Source organism: Anguilla rostrata, chromosome 7 (genome assembly GCF_018555375.3).
Source record: "Anguilla rostrata isolate EN2019 chromosome 7, ASM1855537v3, whole genome shotgun sequence".
NCBI classification, from domain to species: domain Eukaryota; kingdom Metazoa; phylum Chordata; class Actinopteri; order Anguilliformes; family Anguillidae; genus Anguilla; species Anguilla rostrata.
The window spans coordinates 18711292-18731804 of record NC_057939.1 but is presented as its reverse complement, the minus strand read 5'-3'; the positions used below and the strand labels follow the sequence as shown (position 1 = coordinate 18731804).

Sequence of the window (20513 nt, the reverse complement as noted above, 5' to 3'; positions counted from 1 at the left end):
TCGTTCCTGATTGCGTTTCTGTCCAATCCTCCGTTCCAGAGGGCAGAAGAGGAGGAGAAGGCCCTGCTACCCAACGGGGGCATCACCACGGCCGAGGCCCGGCCCAATGCCTACGTCCCCGCGAACGACCCCCTGCCCATCCCCCGGCCCTACGGAGCCCTGGCCCCCTTCAAACCCACCGAGGCCGGCTCCAACATCCGGCACATCCGCAAACCCCAGCCCAAGCCCGTGGAGATCTAGCCCAGACAAGCGTCCAGACGACCGAGGGGAGCATTTCAGTCATATTTAATAATGCTGTCGCTGATGCTTATTAAATACGAGAATATTATAGTACTTCGGCCACATAGTATGTGTCCGATTACTTAGGGCCCTGCGGCCACATGGAATGGTAGAAGTCATTTTGAAACTGCCTTGCCTTGGATCTGGAGTTGATTTCCTGTGGCATTGCTAACGGGTAGCGTCAGCGACTTTATTGCTGTTTTATCAAAACCTGGATTTTATTTAGCTCCTTGCCAGCCTCCAATAGATTTTTGATATACCAAAATATTCCGGAGAGGTGATGCTCCAGGGGTGTACACTGCTGTAAAAAAGCATTTCCCCCCTTCCTGACTTCCTCTATTATCGCATATATGTCACACTGAATGGTTTCAGATTTTTAGACAAAATGTAATATTAGACTAAGGGAACCTGAATAAACACAAAACATGAAATAATTTTTTAAAAGGCGTTTTATGTTTACTTTAGTTTTCCTCGGTCAAATATTACATTTTGTTTAAAAATCTGAAACCATTCAGTGTGATAAAAATGCAACTATAGAGGAAATCAGGAAGGGGGCAAATACTTTTTGAAGGCACTGTATATATTTTATGTTCTGTGGCATTTGACGGGCACCAACAGAGTCCTCCTTTATCAGTGAGAACGTTCTCTGGACAACCATTAATTTTGCTGATTCAGGAGTGTTCCCCCATGCAGAAACCATTTGTTTCCATTGTTTTACATCCCTGGATGTATACCATCATTTGTGAATGAAGTGTGTAAGGTGTAGCCATCTACCTGAAGCAACAGTATGAATAAGGAACATATTCATCTTCAAATATGTCTTTTTATTTACAAAACAGTTGCACAATACAGTGGGGTCCACACTGCATAAACACAAACACTTGTGAAAAAAATCCCTTTTCCAGTTTATCAGTACGCAAGATTTATTTTGGGTCTAATATACCGATTTCCAGATGTGCTTATTGTAGTTAATTTCCTCCTGATAATCACACAATAAGTCACTGGGAAAGGAAATATCCAGCAAATGCCTATTACCTAAGATAGTGATGATGATTTCCGGCCTTACTGTAAGCTTGTGTGGGCTTCCCGTTTTAATTCAAGGCTGAGCAAAGTGGATGTCACAAGGACTGCTCACAGCGAATCGGAAATTACGCTGCACTAATGCCGCAGCCAGGCCCAGTAATTGCCTTCCGATGGTGCTCCTGTGGAGCGGTCCAAGATGCATTAAAGTCAGCCATTTCCCAGAAGTCTCGCTGAGCTGCAGGGAGCTGTGTACAAATGGCATTCTCTCAGGGCATGTTCACACACAGGTTCTCTATAATCCAGGAAAATTCAACTGTAATTGAAGTCACATACGGTCAAACTCAAATTCATGCGTTCGGTTCACCTGCTGCAGGATGAGAACCAGATTTTTTTTTTTTCGTTTTAGTTTCACATTTGATATTTCCAGTAGTACCTAGTTCCTTTTTTTAAACCTGTGCCAGAAACCCTTTGGAACATATTAGAGGCACGGTGGTGATTGCAGGCAATTTGAACCAGGCTTTTTTTTTTTTGCAGATGCTCTTATTCAGAGTGACTCACATCATTTTACATTGTATCCATTTATACAGCTGGATATATACTGAAGTGTAATGCAGTTTAAGTACTTTGCTCAAGGGTACAATGGCAGTGTCCTTCCCAAGAACCTGAAACCTTTAGGTTACAAAACCAGTTCCCTCCCCATTATACTACTACTACCCCATGTACCAATGTCCTTTTCTTCCTCTGTCCCTCAGGGCTAGCAAACTAATGGAAGAGATTTCTATCTGTTGTGTCTATATGTGGAAGACACTGCCCTTCTGCAAATTCAGGAGCAAACTACATAACATAAAGACATGACCCACACGTGAGGTCCTCAACTGATAGAGGGCTACTGGGTGTGCCGTTTTTTTTTTTTCTCCATCTTAAAATCAGAAACTAGTTAAGACACAGTCAACCAGGTGAGGAAAACTGTAATTAAATTCTTTAATTGATCAATTGGTGAGTAACATCTCACGCCATACCCTGCATCCCCCTAGGATCAGAGCTGAAGATACCTGTCCTAGTGCAGATGAACCAAACCACACTTGTATTAGGATCAAGAGATCAAACGAGCCATGTGTGAGAGAGGCCTTAGTGCTGCACCCTGGTGTTAGTCTTTAGGGGTTCTCCAGCAGGCTAGCTCTGCCCTCTGCCCTCACTTCTCCTCCAGCCCCAGCAAGATGAGGGTCTGCTTCAGCGCCGTATCCTCAACAAACCTGGCGTCCACGTTCTCCTGCTCCTCAAACGGGTTCAGCACTGCAACACACCACCACAGCGTTTCACAAGACTGGAGGGAAAAAAACTCAAAGGTCACACGATAGGGTCACATGACATCAAAAATGCTCCCAAGTACCTTGACTTTCTATATTGGAGAGAATTTTGGTGAGGTAGGTGAGAGGCAGGAACTCAGGCTGGAGGCCTGATGTGCTCCTTTCCACGAAGACAGAGCCCTGGAAACAGTCAAAAAGACTTACTCAGCTGTATACGCAAGAAGACCTAAAAATCATTTCAGTCTCAGAAACAGTTAGGTCTGTAACCTCATGGCCATTAAAGCTGAAAAATAACAGATGGCAAGAGTATTTACTTTTGTCTTGGCTTGTCTCTCGAGTAGCCCTTGGACGTACTTCCTGGATATACAAGCCGAGCTGATTGGGTGATCCCACAGCTGAAAGAGCTTCTGCTCCATGGACTGGCGAAAACATATACCCAAGAGGTAAAAAAAAACATAATGCCAGATAAAGGATACATTTATGATCTATAAGCCTCTACCGTAATATGCATTTCATCTTGTAGTCCTAACATCATTACATTCTAAACTCAATGCTATCTACTGGACAGCATTTACTAACACACTCTTAATCTACTGTTATTTAGCATTTATTTTCACTGTGTCAACTGTACACCAGTACATAATTACATGGCACATTAGTAAATATTTGTAATACATCACCATTTAACAAATTATATGTTTAAATGGATTTACTTAGTGTTAGCATTCCTTAAATTGCTCGGCTTTTTAGTGAAAGGCCCTCCATTCCACAAATATTTTTTAAATTCTAAGATAGATGCAATTCATTTTTAGACCTGCAAGGTACATGCACAACCCACTGGGGTGAATTAAACAGGAGAATTGGTCCTTGTTTCTTTGTGATACCATCCAAGACCCATGTACTTGGTAGCTCAATGAATCAGTCAAAAATACAAAACATATACACATTACATTACTACCGCAAAAGAAAAACAACTGACAGCAATGATTACAAAATATGAGAGAACACTTGTGGAACATGGAGGGTTTTAGAGACTTAGTTATTTCTGCAATCATAATGGAAGTGAAACAGCTGTGATTACTAAAAAAGGAGATACTTTACCTCAGGAAGTCTCTTCATAATACTAAACTTCAGCTTTTCATTGTCGTCACTGTTGTCCAGGTCTGTGGGATGAAAAAAAAACTGAATGAAAAAAAATGACCCCACCCAGTTCACTGCACTAGATCTTTTGCCACTTTATTAAGAACTATGATTGACCTTCCATACATGTCAAACCAAGAACTCTTACCAAGCTGCCCTATAGATCAGAGATGGCCTTACAATGGTATACCATATATCAGATTGTCATTACCTTAGAGGAGAACACTATGAAAATCGACATGTTTTGTGTGAAAGCTTTTCACAGAGCTGGGTAGCAAGTATTGTCCTCTCTTTGTCTCTTCCACACCCCATTCTCCCAACAGTAAATATCATTAATTAAAAACACAGTTTGTGCTACCCTAGACACATCTACAACCAATGTTTTATTGGAGAAATGCTTGGCGTCATCGCAGCTGACTTGGAAGGCAGTATGAACTCGATGGCTTCAAAGCAACTTAGCGAAGCATCAGACACTATGTAGTGGAGAGCAGAAAGATTTCAGACTCCACAATCTGTCGCTACTTATTTGCATTGATAAATTCAACCAGAATCCCACATCTTTCACATTCCTGGCTTTTTATGGTTTCATTGTGGCCAATGAAGATAGCTTAGCTATAGACTTCACAGAACCAGAGCAAAGCAGCACATAACTGATTTAGAAAATTCTAATTAAGCATGTATATAATGTGAAGCAGTTACACATTTAGAAAGATACTTTACTTCCTCAGAGAACATTTTAGAAAACAGAACTACATAAATGACTTGTACTGTGCCATGCTTGAGAAAGCAGCTGATAACAGCCGTTTACAGTTTTGGTGCCCTGAACATTATTTTCTGTAATTCCTGGTTAATGGTTCTGAAACACACAGCAGGATTACAGTATAAAGGTTGTTGCGTTTCATCCACAGTGTCTCCATGGGAAAAGAGTGCTGACTGGCTTCCCCCTGCACAAATCATCAGTCACAGTAGGCCTGTTGCTATGCATACACAGCACAGCACATTAATGTCACTCAACAGATCGACAAACTGAATTGTGGGTAATCCCTTCTGAAACATTTTGATGTCAACTAAGGATTCAATCTTGCAACCTCTGAGAAATGTTACGGCGGGTAAAAAAAAGTGGGGAGGGCAGTTGAGTCTTTATATATTTTAGATATTTATATATGTTTTCAGTCTCCTTTATAGTTCTTGACTACAAACTTGCATCAGGAAATTGAAAAAGTCTTCATGTATGAATTCCTTTCCTTTTCACTGATCTTAGAATGCAGTCTACTCCCTCCACTCCCCCAAAGCCTGAAACATTTTCATTTGATTGATCCCGTGCCATCTCTATCCTCAGGACACCCAGACCGAACACTAGGTACGGCGAAGCCCATAAGCCTCGAATGCCAGGCTTTATATAAAGCTAAGCATGCTATCTGCTGTTCTAATAAATCTCTCCAGCGAGCCTCTCCAGCACATGCCACGGAAATGGCCGTTCAGAGATTCCAGCACGAGGTGGAAAAGCACGGTGGTGAAACGGCTGTGACTCACACGTGCACACCGCATGGAGAAGCACAGGAAGGACACCGCTCGGAACACTGAAATACCGAGTCCTGTCCCCAAATCACTTTAACCTGAAAAAGCCCCCGCAACACTGCGTTAGTTCATTCCAGTAAATTATGGTGTGCCGCCCCTTCAGCTGAGCCTATTTTTGGAATTTTGGCCCACTCATCCAAACTTAAAACATATTTGTGGATTAGTGAAACTACTTTTTCTTCCACTGGCGGGAAACAACTCCATGACTTTTACATGCTTGCATAAACTTCAAGAGAATTTCAAGAGAACCACCCAGTCCTGTCTTTTTTCAATTATGCATTTAATTTGTTCTCCAATCCTTATGAAAGATCCTGATAAAACTGAAAATATGGGACAAGTGTCATTGGACAGCCACTTCCTACATCAACAACAACCATTCCACTGGACTGACATCAGTCTAAGTGTTGAGTAAGACCAGATGAACCAGTTAACCTCCAACAAATTATGCCAAAATGAACAAGAGGCAATCTTAAAGAAATCATGCTGGGCAAATCAGACACTTATCTGGATACTTATCCAATCTGGTGAGCCACAGAAAGACAACTGTTGGCACTTAATGAAAGCACCAGCAGTACCAAATATAATAATATAATATCAGATATATGAAGTATGGATGCAGTATGAACCATACTAATCTAAAACAAATACCTAGTGTGCCTTATGGCCTGTTATAATGGTTATGTTTTAGATCAAAATATTGACTTTGACAATGCTAATGCAAAGTGTGACATAAGTTATTTAGGAGTGTGCAGAGAGGCCTCATAGTTAGCATTAGCCCCTTCCACACATGCGTCCATAAATCAGGCAATTTTCTGTGTTGGCATTTTGTGTGAACAGGAGTCATTTTCTGTGCAAGACAGTCCACCAATTTGCTGAGTTAAGACCAAGTAAGATTTACCGAAATCTTCCACCCCGGCTCTAGTGTGGACAGACATTCCCAGAGAAACAATCAAAAAGTTACAACGTCCTGACATAAGACCTATGAGGTCTGAGGTCAGTACTGAAATAGTGCGTGAGTATGTATTAGTGAGGACAGTATTGAGACAGTGTGTGAGAGTGTACGTAATAGTGAAGACAGTACTGAGACAGTGTGTGAGTATAAGTGAGGACAGTATTGAGAGTGGGTGTGTGTGTATTAGTGAGGCCAGTATTGAGATAGTGTATGAGTATTAGTGAGGACAGTATTGAGAGTGGATGTGTGTGTATTAGTGAGGCCAGTATTGAGACAGTGTGTGAGTATTAGTGAGGACAGTATTGAGACAGTGTGTGAGTATTAGTGAGGACAGTATTGAGAGTGGATGTGTGTGTATTAGTGAGGCCAGTATTGAGACAGTGTATGAGTATTAGTGAGGACAGTATTGAGACAGTGTGTGAGTATTAGTGAGGCCAGTACTGAGATAGTGTGTGAGTATTAGTGAGGACAGTATTGAGACAGTGTGTGAGTATTAGTGAGGACAGTATTGAGACAGTGTGTGAGTATTAGTGAGGCCAGTATTGAGATAGTGTGTGAGTATTAGTGAGGACAGTATTGAGACAGTGTGTGAGTATTAGTGAGGACAGTATTGAGACAGTGTGTGAGTATTAGTGAGGCCAGTATTGAGATAGTGTGTGAGTATTAGTGAGGACAGTATTGAGACAGTGTGTGAGTATTAGTGAGGACAGTATTGAGACAGTGTGTGAGTATTAGTGACAGTGTAGTCAGTACCTGTCATTAGGCGTGACACAAAGGGCTCAGTGAGCTGCAGCAGGCCATGGTCCACATACTGCAGGAAGGTGTGGCGAGGAAGACAGCGCACCCCCAGCACGGACAGCAAAGTGTGGTATCCTGCAACCAGAGACCAACCACTGATGAGCACTCAGACTGCCTCGCCTTTTCATACAGGTATGCTCTGAGCTGGCAACAAAACCCACTCCAACACCAGTACCACCCCATCCATAAATCCGTGTCAAAACTGTAAAGGCTGTAAAAGAATCTCTCCACAAGTAGGAGTAGCCAGCACATAAATCCTGTAAATTGAGGCAAAATGTGTTAAGATAAGGCAACTCATCAAAAGGTGTAATTTATTTAACATAAACACCACTTCTGCTAGTGCCTGCATTCAACCTCAGCGGTAACACCACTCTGTGTTGAACAAACATTTGTGGGTTTATTTGGCATGCCAAGGGAACAGACCTGTCTGGAAGTATTCTGGGGCAAGCCACACGTGAAGGCTCCTTGCGTGTTTCTTTCCTATACAACTTTTATTTGTGTGTTCCGGCTAATTTCAGTGACTTCATAACATGCCGACAATTTGGAAAACAAAAACACGTGGCGCTTTATTTATCTACTTGAGGACGAGAGTAGACTGCGGCTGAACTGAATCTGGGCCTGAAACACGGATCCAGAGCACAGTTCTGGTTTCTGTGGTGAGGCTGAGATTGGATAGCCACAGCCCGGCCTCTGAGTCAACCGCTCTCCCCCGCCCGCGTTCTGTCCACAGGCCAAAAAAACACAACCATGGCTTCCTTCTGCCTCACTCCAACGCAGGTAAAGGGCATGGCACCGCTCAAATAAAGTGGGAGGATGTTTTCATTATCATTTACTGGAAAAGAAGGCTTACGACATGTTTCCACAGCAAATCAATAGCCTCTCTGTTCGGAGAGTGTAGCTGCCTGAGCTGGTGTGTCATATTCATAAAGGGTAGCATGTAGCAGCGCGCTGCACAGATGGAAGATATTGGTCATTGCTCACTGAAGACCTCATGACAACACAATTACTTTTTCCCTTGTTTATGCCCTGCTGTTCTGGGAGTTTAAGTACGGGTCGTGGGGGTCGTACTACTTTCACAGAGCGCAGTTGTTCCTACCGGGAGGGAGGGGCAGACACAGGCCTTTCATAGCTTCCAGAATTCGGCTCATCACGTGAAAGACTGCCCACTCGGCTCGGCCACCCTTCTGCTTACTGACGCAGAGAAACAGAACAGCAGAGGAGAGCAAAACACAAGAGGCTGTCAAACACAGACCAGTAGAAAAGGAGAGTCAAACACGCAGAACAGCAGAGAAAGAGAGTCAAACACAGAACAGTAGAAAAGGAGAGTCAAACAGAACAGTAGAGAAAGAGAGTCAAACACAGAACAGTAGAAAAGAAGCGTGAAATGCACAGAATAGTCAAGAAAAGTCAAACACATAGAATAATACAGCAGGAGAGTCAAACACATCGAAGAGTAGAATCAAACACAGAACAGCAGGGGAGGAGAGTCATACACACAGAACCTGGGAGTCTGAGAATGCCCTGCAATCAGACCCATGACAAGCAGAAGCAGATGGTGGAGATCGCAGACTGCAGCATGTGCACACATTCTCCACAGCTGCAACTACAAGGGCACCTATCATCTCATGAATTACGGTCCACTACCGTTCACAGAATCACGAGCGAAGCACTTACAAAGAAAGCACGTGAGGGCCCAGCTGGTACTTCAGCCACACCGACTCCAGCATGTGTCTGAGCAGCTCCAGCTAAAGGCACAGGTGAGTAAGAGGGTCAGAGAGGCACACTGCACCTGCTTCCCCACCCACATGGTGTAAAATAACACTTCTACTCTCCCAGGATAGCCGTTTTATGTTTCACAATCCTTGTATTCTTACAGAACACTAATCCAGGCCGAGACCTAGCTCTTGCTCGGTGCACACATGCATGCACGCATGCACGTGCACACACCCACACACACATACGCACACACACTCACAAGCGTGTGTGTGCCTCTAAAGATATGACAGGCTCAACACCTGAAAGGCATGTGCACTCCACCCTGCTGACCACACGTGATGACTCACTTCCTATTGTATTCGCTTCAATGCAATAACAGGATATTGCAGTGCACCTTTCATTTCCTCTTCATATCTTGTAAACGGGTGCACTTAAAAAATGTGAGGGCTTTACTAGGAAATCGAGACAAGTGCATCCCTCAGAAACGCATAACTAAGAATTGCACATTTTGTTCCCATTTTGCTGACATCAGGACCGCTTGTGCATAAGGGAAACATGGCACACGTCAATGAGGAAGGAACCAAAAAATGTACCCAGCAACTGCATGCATGTCAATAAATACAGGCCGCTGGCAGGACTAATTTCTCACTTCTGCTTTTTGTGTGTGTGCGTGTGCGTGTGCGTGCGTGTGGGTGTAGAGACAACTGTCAGTTACAAAGGGAGCAAAATAAAACGAACCAGCTTTGCCACGTAATTGACGACAAGTACGTCAATCTTCTTCTTTCCCAGGCGAGGTAAATGCCTGTTCAAGTGCTCCCTCAGCTTGTCCACCATCTGCGTGAAACGTGAGACGAAAGGTACCACATGTAGGGCACGAGGAAAGGGAGAAAGGGAGAGATTTGGGGTTTAGTTCAATAACCAAGCTCTTCAATAAGTTAGAAACAAATTGAACCTTGTAGCTGCATTTCCAGAAGTTTTCTCTCGAAAGACAAAATGTTTTCACTAGCCCTCGGTAACAGGAAAAGGTGGGAAATGGGAGTACAGCTGACTTCCCTGACCTGGTTGGGAGGGCAGGGGGCAGGGGGCAGAGTGTTGAAGAGGTGGAGTGTAGGGGGGGGGGAGGATGGCTTCCTTGAAACTGAACACCAAATGTGATCGGAAGCTTCTAAAAATAAAAGCGTGAGGCTTGATTGCAATGCCTGGGTGGTGCTCTGTTAACATCTGTAAACAGTTTGGAGAGACATGTTTATGAACCTGTCCTTAAAAAGCATTGTGATCAGACCTGGGTCAAATAATTATTACTGTAACCCTTCAAGCACCAGTTCCTGCCGATTACAGTGCATTTTGAAAAAAGGTTGATTTTTACCAATCCTCAGAGCAAAAACTCTTCTTTCATATGATTGTATGCTTTGCTTAGGATCATGTTCTGTTGAACATCCTGCTGGACGGTCATAAAATTTGATCAGTACACTAAATCAGCTCAAATACATATTTAATCCAGGACTGACTGACTGAGGTGCATTGTTATCAATGTTTCCACCAGAACCTGAACAGAATGTTTTGCACGTGTGTGCGTGCATGTGTGCGTGTATGCATGCATGCACACGTGTGTGTGTTCGCTTCCTGCTGTGACTCTCCATTGCTCAATTCTATTGTACTTACTAAGCCAATCAGCGCCCTCTGCTGTTGATCCTCCTCCTGGAAGAGGGGGACCACCTTCTTGTCTAGAGGAAAGCAGGGCATGGATAGGTCAGGAAGACATCACATTGTCTGTGGATGACATCACTGATTCCACCCCAGGGGATTCTGGGCGACCCTGTACTTGGCCGTGGTGAGGGTAAAACTGAGCGATGACAGCAGGAATTGCCCCCAGCACATGACCTCTAGTGGTTCAGGGAGGGGGCAGCTGGAAGCAGGAAGGAGAGGCAAGCTGTGCTGGTGGTGATGTAGCCCCTTCCCTGACTGTATGTAACCATGGGAATGATTCTGGCTCCCTATTCTGGCTTTACCTATGTGCTGAGGAATGCAGCATTGACATCAGAGTAGGGGGATTTTCAGTTCCTTTTTTCATTCGCTCAAGGAACTTTCCCATGTATAGGCAACTCAACTGTAGTTTGGCGCCGTGTAACATTTGTACGAATTTGTCAAAGGAAAAGGACTTTGACGTGTTGTTCCCGTCTTACCTAAACGCCAGGTATCCACCATGGACAGCACTCTGAGGTAGTGAAGGGAAAGGATGGAAATGGTTATTGTTTTCCGATCATACGAAACTCTCTCTTAAACTTAATTTCACAGCTTCTCCGAACTCAACTGCGTACCTTCGCCTACTCCAGCCAGCAACATGTTAAGTTGAGCATGTGTGGCATATTGTGACACGCAAGCTCCTCACTCCTCAGTTACAGTAAATTGTAAGACAAACTTCCTGGCAACAAGCATCTCATCACAGTATCGGCTGTTTCACACGTGTTGGCACATCTCGGCGCTGAGTCGTCACCTCGGTCCATTGACCCCCCCCGAAAGTTCCTGGTCTCTGAACTTTCTAGAATCACAGTTCACTCTCCACTAATCCATCACTTCCTCCTACAGATGCCACATTCTAAACACATTGTTCTCCACCTACTTTTTGGTGTTCTCTTCAATGTGCCGAAAATTGTTGGCATGCTTCTTCTCCTCAGAATTCTGAAACAAATAACACATGCCCGTTTCTTTCCATTCCACAGTGAAGTTGCTATGCCCTTGTTTACTGAAAATTATGCAACCATCCTTCCCCCGCTGCACAGTGTATTCTAATGACAGCTGAATCACTGACTCTCTCTCGTTTTTTTGCACGATGAGCACACATTGTCCACTCAGATGGGAAGTGGAGGGTAGGAAACAGGAAAAGGATGACTAAAGGGTTCAGGTCAGCCCCACCAGCGGCACCCTTTGGCGCGCGGAGCTGCGGGGAACACACACGGCGTTCCGGGCCTCACCATTTCGGCCAGCAAGCGGGACCAGTCGGCCTGGATCAGAGAGGTTCTGTATCTGGGGTTTGGAACCGCTTCAAAGTATTTCATCTTCTCCATGTTCCACTGGAGTTCCTCCCAGTATCCTTTGAAGTGCCTGGGCTTTTTTTCCACCAGATAACACATAAAACACACTAAACATTAGAAAAAAATCACTTCTGTGGAGGGGTGGGCAGCGTTGCAGGTTCTGGGTTGTTTACAGTTTACCTCTTCCGTACTTCAAATGACATTTTGGAAACAACTTTTATTTTTGTATTTACATTTACTTAAAGCTGCAGTAGGTAACTTTTCAGAAAGATATTGGGGAATGGTGATGCTTAATTGGTAGCAATCATGGAAACAGCTGCTGTCAGAAAAATCCAGCACCATAGAAGATTGACTTTGCCAGTTCACCTAACAGTACACACAGCTAAATCCGTTGGGAAACAAAGAAACAAAGTTTCACCAATGCCTGACAAAAGACCCGCTCCTAAATCACTGGCAGCATCTTAGCTCATTCCAAAAGGAAGAAAAGAAAATTGGATACAGCTTTCTGTAAAACTAGAATAAACATCGGAGCACTCCGATGTTTCAAGGTGGTGAGAGCGTTCGGGAGCGTGTGGAGCTGAAGACCGACGCAGAGCTGACACTGTGGGTTTAAATTTCAACTGTAATGTACCTAGACTTGCCGCTTGCCAGCCAATCATACGTTCAATGAATTTATTTAGGGCCCTGATTGAGAAAGTCTCCTACTGCAGCATTAAATTACAGTTAAAAAGTTTTAAAGCAACAACTTCAATTTTAAAAATACAGTCTAATTTTGGAAAAAATTAGGCCCTGCTTAAAACAATATGTCCGGTCTGCCTTAATGCAGCACACATTTTGTCCATGAGATACGCATTTTTCATCTGTTACTGTATGTTACACTGATCTACTTTCACCACTCACCTGCCATCTAGTGTGTGATGGGAGTACTGCACTACTTATTGCCAATTGAGCCTGGTCTGAATTTCTTACACCAAGATTCATAGCAGTAAAGTACATATCAGTATTTACGGATTCAAATCAAACATGTTACATTAATATTATTACACGGCTTTGTTGAACGCTCGATTCTAATTGGTCTATGGTCTGATATTTTCTGAATAATGATCACTTCTATGAGTAACAGACTGCTTAATCCCAGAGTGCTTTTTCATAGCAGACCACTTCTTCATTGATTATTCCTTACTTAACAGATCAATAGGACGGTTGGTACATCGGAACATAAGTTTTGTGAGATAGGCCTTACTTTTCCCTTAAACACTGGCTCAAAGAGGAGCTCGGAGGTACATTTCACCCCAGGGATCTCTTTCAGACCAAGAGGCAAGTCCTGTAAAACACAAATAAACACACACACACACACACACACACATACACACACACATGCTGAGTGTGCTTTGTCTGAATCATACGCTCTGTGAAATGAAATGATGAAAGAAATACATTGTGACGACACGTACAAGGAATTGCGTGTTATGCATTCAAACGACAAAGCGCTTCTCGTCATATTAATACCGCTAATTAAATCGACCGGCAGTAAACTGCATCGGAGAAATTATCTTTTCGAGTTTCAACTCGTCGCTACACAAAACACTGCACAAAAAATTTATTGCCAGTCATTTCGGTGTCACCCCCCTCTGGTGGTGTCACCCGGTGCGGTCCGCACCCCCCTAGGGTGCACCCCCTAGTGACACCTCTGCACACACACACACACACACACACAAACACACGCAGTGAAGACTACTGCTTATTTCGCCACACTCCTCACCCTTTCAAAACCTCACTTTCCTCTGATTTTCTCAACAAAGCCCTTACCTTCCTCTCCAGCACAGATGAATATGGCAGGACTCTGTCCAGACTGAGAGACTGCTGGTACACCATCCTGTACAGGGAAGCTGTCACAGAGGAGAAAAACACACATTCACACAAATCTGAACAGCCATTTAAAACCATGCAGCGCCTCAGCCACACTCACCCAGTATGAATTCCTGAATTTGATCAAAGTTCTCCAAAGCCATGACGTCATCACAGATCCAGTCTATGATCTGTACGGAACAGAGCAATGGTGACCATAGACGTTAAACATAGGAAGACAGCATTGTTGAACTTGGAACAGCCAACTCCGCAATACTCTAAACTGAATTTACCCATGGTCAAGTGTTCATCTTTGCTGATTAGAACAGGCCTAAACTGCATTTGGAGAGAGGCATTTTGCACATAAACACAGTGACTCATGACCGTTGGCCGCACCGTGTAACCATAGCACTCCCTCACCCTCAACTCAACCTCCGGGTCGGGGCTCATGTAGACCAGCATGCAGTGCAGGGAGGCCAGCCGCTGAGAGTCCAGCCTGCTCCTGCACAGGAAGTCCAGCATGGCGGTGTGACTGATCTCGGCCCTGTACACCATCCCTGACCGCACATCCAGCAGCTTGGTGTCGGGGAGGGTCAGAACCACGCTGCCAGGCCCAAGCTGCCCCAGCCTAGCGTCTGCCCCTGCAGGAAGAAGGGTCTGAGAGCAAGCGGGCGCTGCTATACTCGCTATCAGCACTGATACATCAGCCTGACACCAAACAGCTGATGACTGGTCTGGCTTCAGGTCTGGAGCCGTATCCCCGCCCACTAATAATGCTGTTAAGAGCACACAGTGTGCGACAGCATGCATTTTTTAATTTTAAAACGATTTCCTCGTTTGCTTGTGGTGCAGGGCGGGCTCACCTGAGAGGAAGAGGCTGTGGCAGGGCACGTCCTGCTGCCTGCTGTTGATAAAATGCAGGAAGTGCCCGGGCAGGTACACCACAATGTAATAATCTGGAACAGCAACAGGGTCTCAGTCAGGTAAGCAGAGTCACAGCACCAGCACTCATTTCAGTGGGAAAGAGATACTGTAGCAGTCATGGGCTAGGATTACAACCAGAAGGTTGCAGGTTTCGATTCCAGGGCACTGCTGTGGTAGGATAGCAAGGTTATTAACTAGAAAAGATACGGTAGATATGCTGGACTATAAATGGATTACATATGAAGTCCTGCTTCTACTGGGACTTGGATCTGACAAGAACTTTAAAACTCAATATCTCAGAACTGTAGAAATGGCCGACTGAACTAATTCTAAGGTCCCGACTGCCACTACAAATAACATGCACAACAATGCTAAGCATGGTATCCAGGCAGGTGAATGTAATGCATATTGTGTGTAGTGAGTGTGTGTAAATAATGTCATTAAAACAAACCCAATCATGGCAGCAGGCTGGCTGACTCACCCAGAGAGAGAAAGAGCAAGTCTCTGGCCCTGGGCGCTGGGGCTCCTTGTAGGGACACACAGAAGGTTTTTCTATAGCCTGCAGGAGACAGAAAAGTTCACACATCCAAGGGCACACACACAATCTGTGCAAAACCTAAATACACTCAGAACAACTATTTTTAAATATTATTGTTAGAAGTTAAAAAAAAACCTTTAGAATTTTATTTTAAACAAACATTAACAACATAAAAACATCTGCATTGCACTTATAACATAACATAATGACCAGAACAGGCCGTTCAGCCCAACACTGCTCGCCATTTCCCAGACTAAATTGTACCTAGCGCTCTGATTACCTACAGACTAGGTAATAGAACATGATTGAGACACCGGGAGGAATGCGAGTGTAAAGAGTCTATAATGTATCACATACCTCGGTGCACAAAGGCAATTGTGTAAGCGAAGTCCTCGTTAACTTGTACAGGATGGCTATAGCAAACGCACATGCTCCCTGCAGAGGAAACAGTTGGCAGTGAGCATTTTTTCCACATCAATCCCTTCAGATGAAACTAGTCGGATTACTTTATCGGGGAGCCCCACTCATTGCCCATTTTAGATGCAAGTTAGATTTAGTGACTAAATTTTAAAATGGCTTTTACTCCAAGTTATTCACCCTGTGGGACCAAGTATTTCTTTAGTGGAGAATGATTCGATTTAATCACAGAAGGAATGGCCAACATGATTTTCTTCTTCAATGTCTGTTTTTGATTCTCTCCCACTGGATTAAAAGCCATTAATATTACCTTCACTTTCCCTTCTTAGTTTTGTTATTAGTGAAAATAATTATTAGGATTATGATGATGATAATGATGACGAAGATATTACTATTATTACTATAACTTACTGTCTGCAGGGTTCCACATCCCATGTGAAACATGCACATAAAATAAAGACAAAATGAGAACTTCAATGCTGCACAACAGACTCCATATATCACACCAAATAAATTTACGACAACTGAGGTTATTTGGGCATATCTAACTGGAACAGCAGCACATACCTGTCCTACTGGTGAAAACCATAAGCTTCATTCCCTCATCTTCCAACTCCTCAGCATTATAATGATCATATCCCAGGTTAGTGAACCTAGAAATGAGAGTCCAGGTGTCTTTTATTCTTATTCCGTCTGCTGAAAGAACTGTAAGTAGTGCTCAGAAGTTTTCAGACTTGAAATCTGTTCAGATACATTTGCCACAGGCTTCAGAAGACCAGAAAATATTTTCACGCTGTCGCACAGATTATCACACCATAATGCACATTTTCTGCACACATTTGCACTTTGACCTCTGAAAAACTGTGGCACTTTTCTAGAATATAGGCTGTTTAACTGTTATTCCACCTATCAAATGAAGAGTGCATGTATTTTAATTTCCTTTGTCTCTGTTTGTTTATATTTATCAAATAAAAGTAGAAATAACCATGGAAAAGCAAAGTAGGTACCCATGGTTACTTTACACAGCACAGCAAAGATGAAGGGAAATAGCCGTCACTCACACCTGTTCCTCAAACATGCAGTGATTCTGCATGAAGACTCAGGTTATGAAAGGGTTAAACCACATTAGTGTTTCCCTTGATGCGCACACCTTGGTACAGCTGATACAGCTACAGTCCAACTGTGCAGTGCAACAGTGTAACTGCTGCATTGAGGCTGAGAGGTTGAAAGATAGACTGATAGACACAGACAGACAGACAGACAGACAGACACTTACCTCACAGAGGTGAACAGGCTGGTAGCCAACTCCAGCGGCAGCTCAAACTTCAGCAGAAAACAAAAAATGACACAACTGATTATAAATGCAAATAATTGTGCGGATCCCTCTGCAACATTGACCGAGAGCCAGCATTTCCACACCAAAGGAAATTGGCTATGAGCAGTAAAAGTCTTACCAGAGTTTCAAAGTTGCAGTCTGGGTAAAACTGCACACATTTCAGCATGGATTTTTCCTGAATTAAAAGAGGAATGCATCACCATCATATTGCATGCGTGCTGACATTTTATTAACAGACGCCTTTTTTAAAGTCTCCTGCAATACTTACACTTTTATGTGTTATCCCTTTACGCAATTGGATATTTTTCAGAAGCAATTTGATCCCTTGATCACCGTGCTATGACTGGGATCTAAACCAACTACCCTCCGGTTACAGCTTTCTCTGATCCCAAAACCATCTGCCACACTGCCACTGGGGATGAATGAATCTCTGTATAGCTCTGCTTGCAAGCTGTTTTAAACTACTTTTGACCAATACCAACACAGCCTAGTATTCATGTGCATCCCAACAAAAGCAGTCATGTCAGAAGAAGAGAGGCTGTGTTGGGTTTTACCCCAGAGGTGAGGTAGAAAAGAGGCTGTGTTGGGTTTTACCCCGGAGGCGAGGTAGAAGAGTCTCTGCGCCTCCACGTCCCACTGCACCCAGCTGAACTCTTCTGCAACCCGGTCTTTGACCAGCCGTTCTGCGTTCTGAATCACCTGGAACAGGAGCGCCTTTACAGACATCTGCTGGACATTCTCTCATGTAGATACAGAAAGCTGAGCAACAAGAAACAGCTTTTTTTCCTCACTGTCCATTACCAATCTTAAGAAGAAAATGTATTACCATCATATAATCTTCTCACCCATATTAGTGTTGCAACTTCAAGTGAAGATTTTAAAAAAGTAAACACATAACCCTTACCACTCTGTACCCTTCTTGTTTGACAAGGAATATATGGAATTGTTCAATGTCTGTAAATGAAAAATGTCAAACATAAGAATATGAATTGAGTCAGCCCTTCCTTACAGAGCAACAGAGGGCTATGCATCAACAAACAACTATCACAACCAGCCAAACAGCACACCACCTAGTTTCACTTCTGGACATAAAACGGACTTCCTGAATACTTACACCCATCTTCTGCAAACAGCAGAAGGTGACTCTCACGCACATTTTTCTTCTCTGTTTCAGGGTCTAAAAACTAGGCAAGAATACACACCAATATTACAAATGTCTGCACGTTGAACACATACAGACATGATACAACTGATGGTAAATCAATAATGTATCTGGAACACAACAGTTACAATGATATCAATAAGTAATGCAAACAAAACAATTATGAAGATACCAGATGACACTTTTAATTATATTACACACACTTATACACTGTTAATGTTCAACAGTTTCCATGGATCTACAAAAGCCTTTTATTAGTTCAGTCAAAGACCAATTGAAGTAGATTTTCGTGATCCATAACTCCACAGTGTAATGCCCCCAGTTAATTACATTTCATGTTACCTGGACTCTGATTCTACAGTCGACTGCTTTCAGGACTTTGATGTTGTTTTGCGGATGAATCTCGATAAGCAGCGTTCTACACTTTGAAACTGGGAAAAGAGAAAGATAAGTAATTTAGGTTTATGAATAACTCTCTGCCCAATAGGAAGCATCAATCCACCAGACCTGCACTGACTGTTGCCCTGCTGTCTGAACATATTTCATAAGCAATCCATTATGAGTAACAGCGGTTCACTATATAGTACATAATTATGCATATGTAATAAATCTTTTTATAGGACTTCACTTGGGCATTACAAATTGGAAATGCATTGTAAATCTGACTGACTTCACACTGTAAAACCCCTGAGACATCTTGTTAGGACAATTTCAGGTACCAGTATAGTCAAGGGCCTTGTTCATACGTGGTGTAGATCCAAAATGTGTTGTTCTTACTCATGACGCAAATATCCAGTGAATATCCACTCTCTGCTGTCGGGAACAGTTACTCACTTGGTTGTAAACCGTCCTGTGTCTTTGCACACCGTGACAGACTGACAGCTGAAATAAAGATGGGGGGATGGTTTGGTTAATGCCAAGAAGGGTATCTGGAAAACGCCCTGGCGATACAGGTTTACTACACAATCAGGCTAGACATACACTGGTACACATATACTTTCACTGGTGTGCTTCTGTAATTTGTCTTTACCAACACACTTTGCCTGTGTCTTTCACAGCTCTGGACGTGTTAATACGGTCACTGGCATGTAAGATTTTGAATGCTTGACACCCACAATGCGACAGAGAGCCTAGAGCACATAACAATGAACTCCCACAGCCCTGCAGAAGAGGACCTTACCAAGCAGCGTCTCTTCCTTGTTTACAGAGCAGCTGCTCACAAACACCTCCTTGTCAAAAGTGTACAGAAGCTGAAAACACATAACAGAGAGGAAAAAAAGAAAAAGAGAGGTCAGACTGGTTCATTCTCTTTCAGGTATTAATATGCTCATGTAACGAATCAAGATTGCTCAGGAAATCTCAGTGGTTAAGAAACGGTCGGACCCACTGTAGGGGTGCTCAAAATTGTAGCACAATTTTACTTCAGATTTATTGCAAGGGGGATCAAGTCTCAATTAGTGGGATCAGAACCCCCCTGAAATTGACACCCTGCTCAGAGGTACCTTGCTCTTACCTTATTTTGCTTGGTGCTGGGATCGTACTTCCCTATCCTGGTGTTCCCGGTGGACCCCTATAGGGGAGATGGAATCAGTAATAACCAATTCAGTATTAAAATGTGAGACTACATAACCTTGAAATATTTTATAAAACACTAACTTACTTTCCATGAATACAGAACACTTCCATCTTTTTCCACGTTAAGAAACCGGGCGTCTGCCTCAGCTGAAATAGACGATGACCAATGTAATCACAGGTATCATTTTGGGTCATTTCTGCGCCACCCCCTGTCCCAGTTCGGAATCCCCTTCGACATTCCCCCACCAAGAAAAGGTTTCAGCACCAGAAACAATATTAATACATACTTACTCCAGCCACAGTATATGCTGTTAACGGAATAAGATTGCAGACCACGTAAAAGGCTGATCGAACAGGTACTCTTCGTGCAATATTTAGCCTACCTTTTATTCGTCTCGCGGTGTCGTCCTTAGTTGAAATGTGCGAAACAACATCTTTCTGGAGATCAAAAGTTGTGCGTAAAGTCAGCATGTGGACAATATGTATTCTCTCTACCACTTCCGGTCAGCAAAATATAAAAAAGTTCTGCTGAAAAGACATACTACAAAATACTCGATTTTACCGGACCCGAAAGGTAGCCTACTATGCCACGGAAACGGCGAATGGCAGATGCGACATCATGTGATAGCTGCAGTTAACATGTTTTTTTCACCCCTTGGTTAGACGGATATTGTTATCTTTGTTTTGTTAACACAAGAAGAAAGTGCACGCCCCACATGTCAATATCCGCAACCTCGCAAGTTTTCAGCGCAAAGGAGAATTCCCATTGAGTTCCAACTACACGGAACAAATCTCGCTGTGGCCATCCTTCTGTGAAACCCCGCCCAATTGTGTCACGCATCGAAAGCTCCGGCTGCGATTGGTCGGCGTAGGGTTCGTAGGGTTCAC

General features: G+C 43.4%; 2 protein-coding genes across 8 annotated transcripts in view; one reads left to right on the top strand and one right to left on the bottom strand.

Moving 5' to 3' along the window:
• The window catches only part of ccdc146 (coiled-coil domain containing 146), a 31502-nt gene extending 30408 nt beyond the window's left edge, over positions 1–1094 (top strand). For all 6 annotated transcript variants that reach the window (XM_064343428.1, XM_064343433.1, XM_064343432.1 and 3 more), the window contains one exon: positions 40–1094. In XM_064343428.1, coding sequence (XP_064199498.1) covers positions 40–240 — 201 coding nt within the window. In that variant the 3' untranslated portion in view covers positions 241–1094. The remainder of the gene's footprint in view (positions 1–39) is intronic.
• Positions 1083–20452, bottom strand: gsap (gamma-secretase activating protein). Of its 2 annotated transcripts, XM_064343434.1 has the most exons (31): positions 20009–20452; positions 19711–19772; positions 19564–19620; positions 19231–19300; positions 18885–18932; positions 18393–18481; positions 18003–18072; positions 17793–17842; positions 17483–17587; positions 17007–17063; positions 16829–16875; positions 16120–16205; positions 15493–15570; positions 15079–15156; positions 14537–14629; positions 14094–14314; positions 13795–13864; positions 13635–13714; positions 13069–13149; positions 11766–11900; positions 11414–11472; positions 10977–11008; positions 10456–10517; positions 9532–9627; positions 8752–8822; positions 8174–8268; positions 7033–7152; positions 3711–3772; positions 2924–3028; positions 2693–2789; positions 1083–2595 (listed from the first exon to the last, which is right to left on the bottom strand). In XM_064343434.1, the coding sequence occupies exons 1-31, from the start codon at positions 20094–20096 to the stop codon at positions 2495–2497; spliced, it is 2565 nt and encodes an 854-aa protein (XP_064199504.1). In that variant the 5' UTR covers positions 20097–20452; the 3' UTR covers positions 1083–2494. The 2 variants fall into 2 exon arrangements, with proteins under 2 accessions (XP_064199504.1, XP_064199505.1); XM_064343435.1 differs by lacking the exon at positions 13069–13149.
• Between the last annotated feature and the right edge of the window lie 61 nt (positions 20453–20513).

Coding starts and splice junctions, on each gene's coding strand:
- gsap (XM_064343434.1), bottom strand. CDS start 20,096: ATGCTGACTTTACGCACAACTTTTGATCTCCAGAAAGATGTTGTTTCG. Junction 13,715..13,794: donor AATTCAGGAATTCATACTGG/GTGAGTGTGGCT, acceptor CCTCTGTGACAG/CTTCCCTGTACAGGATGGTG. Junction 11,009..11,413: donor ATTGAAGAGAACACCAAAAA/GTAGGTGGAGAA, acceptor TCACTACCTCAG/AGTGCTGTCCATGGTGGATA.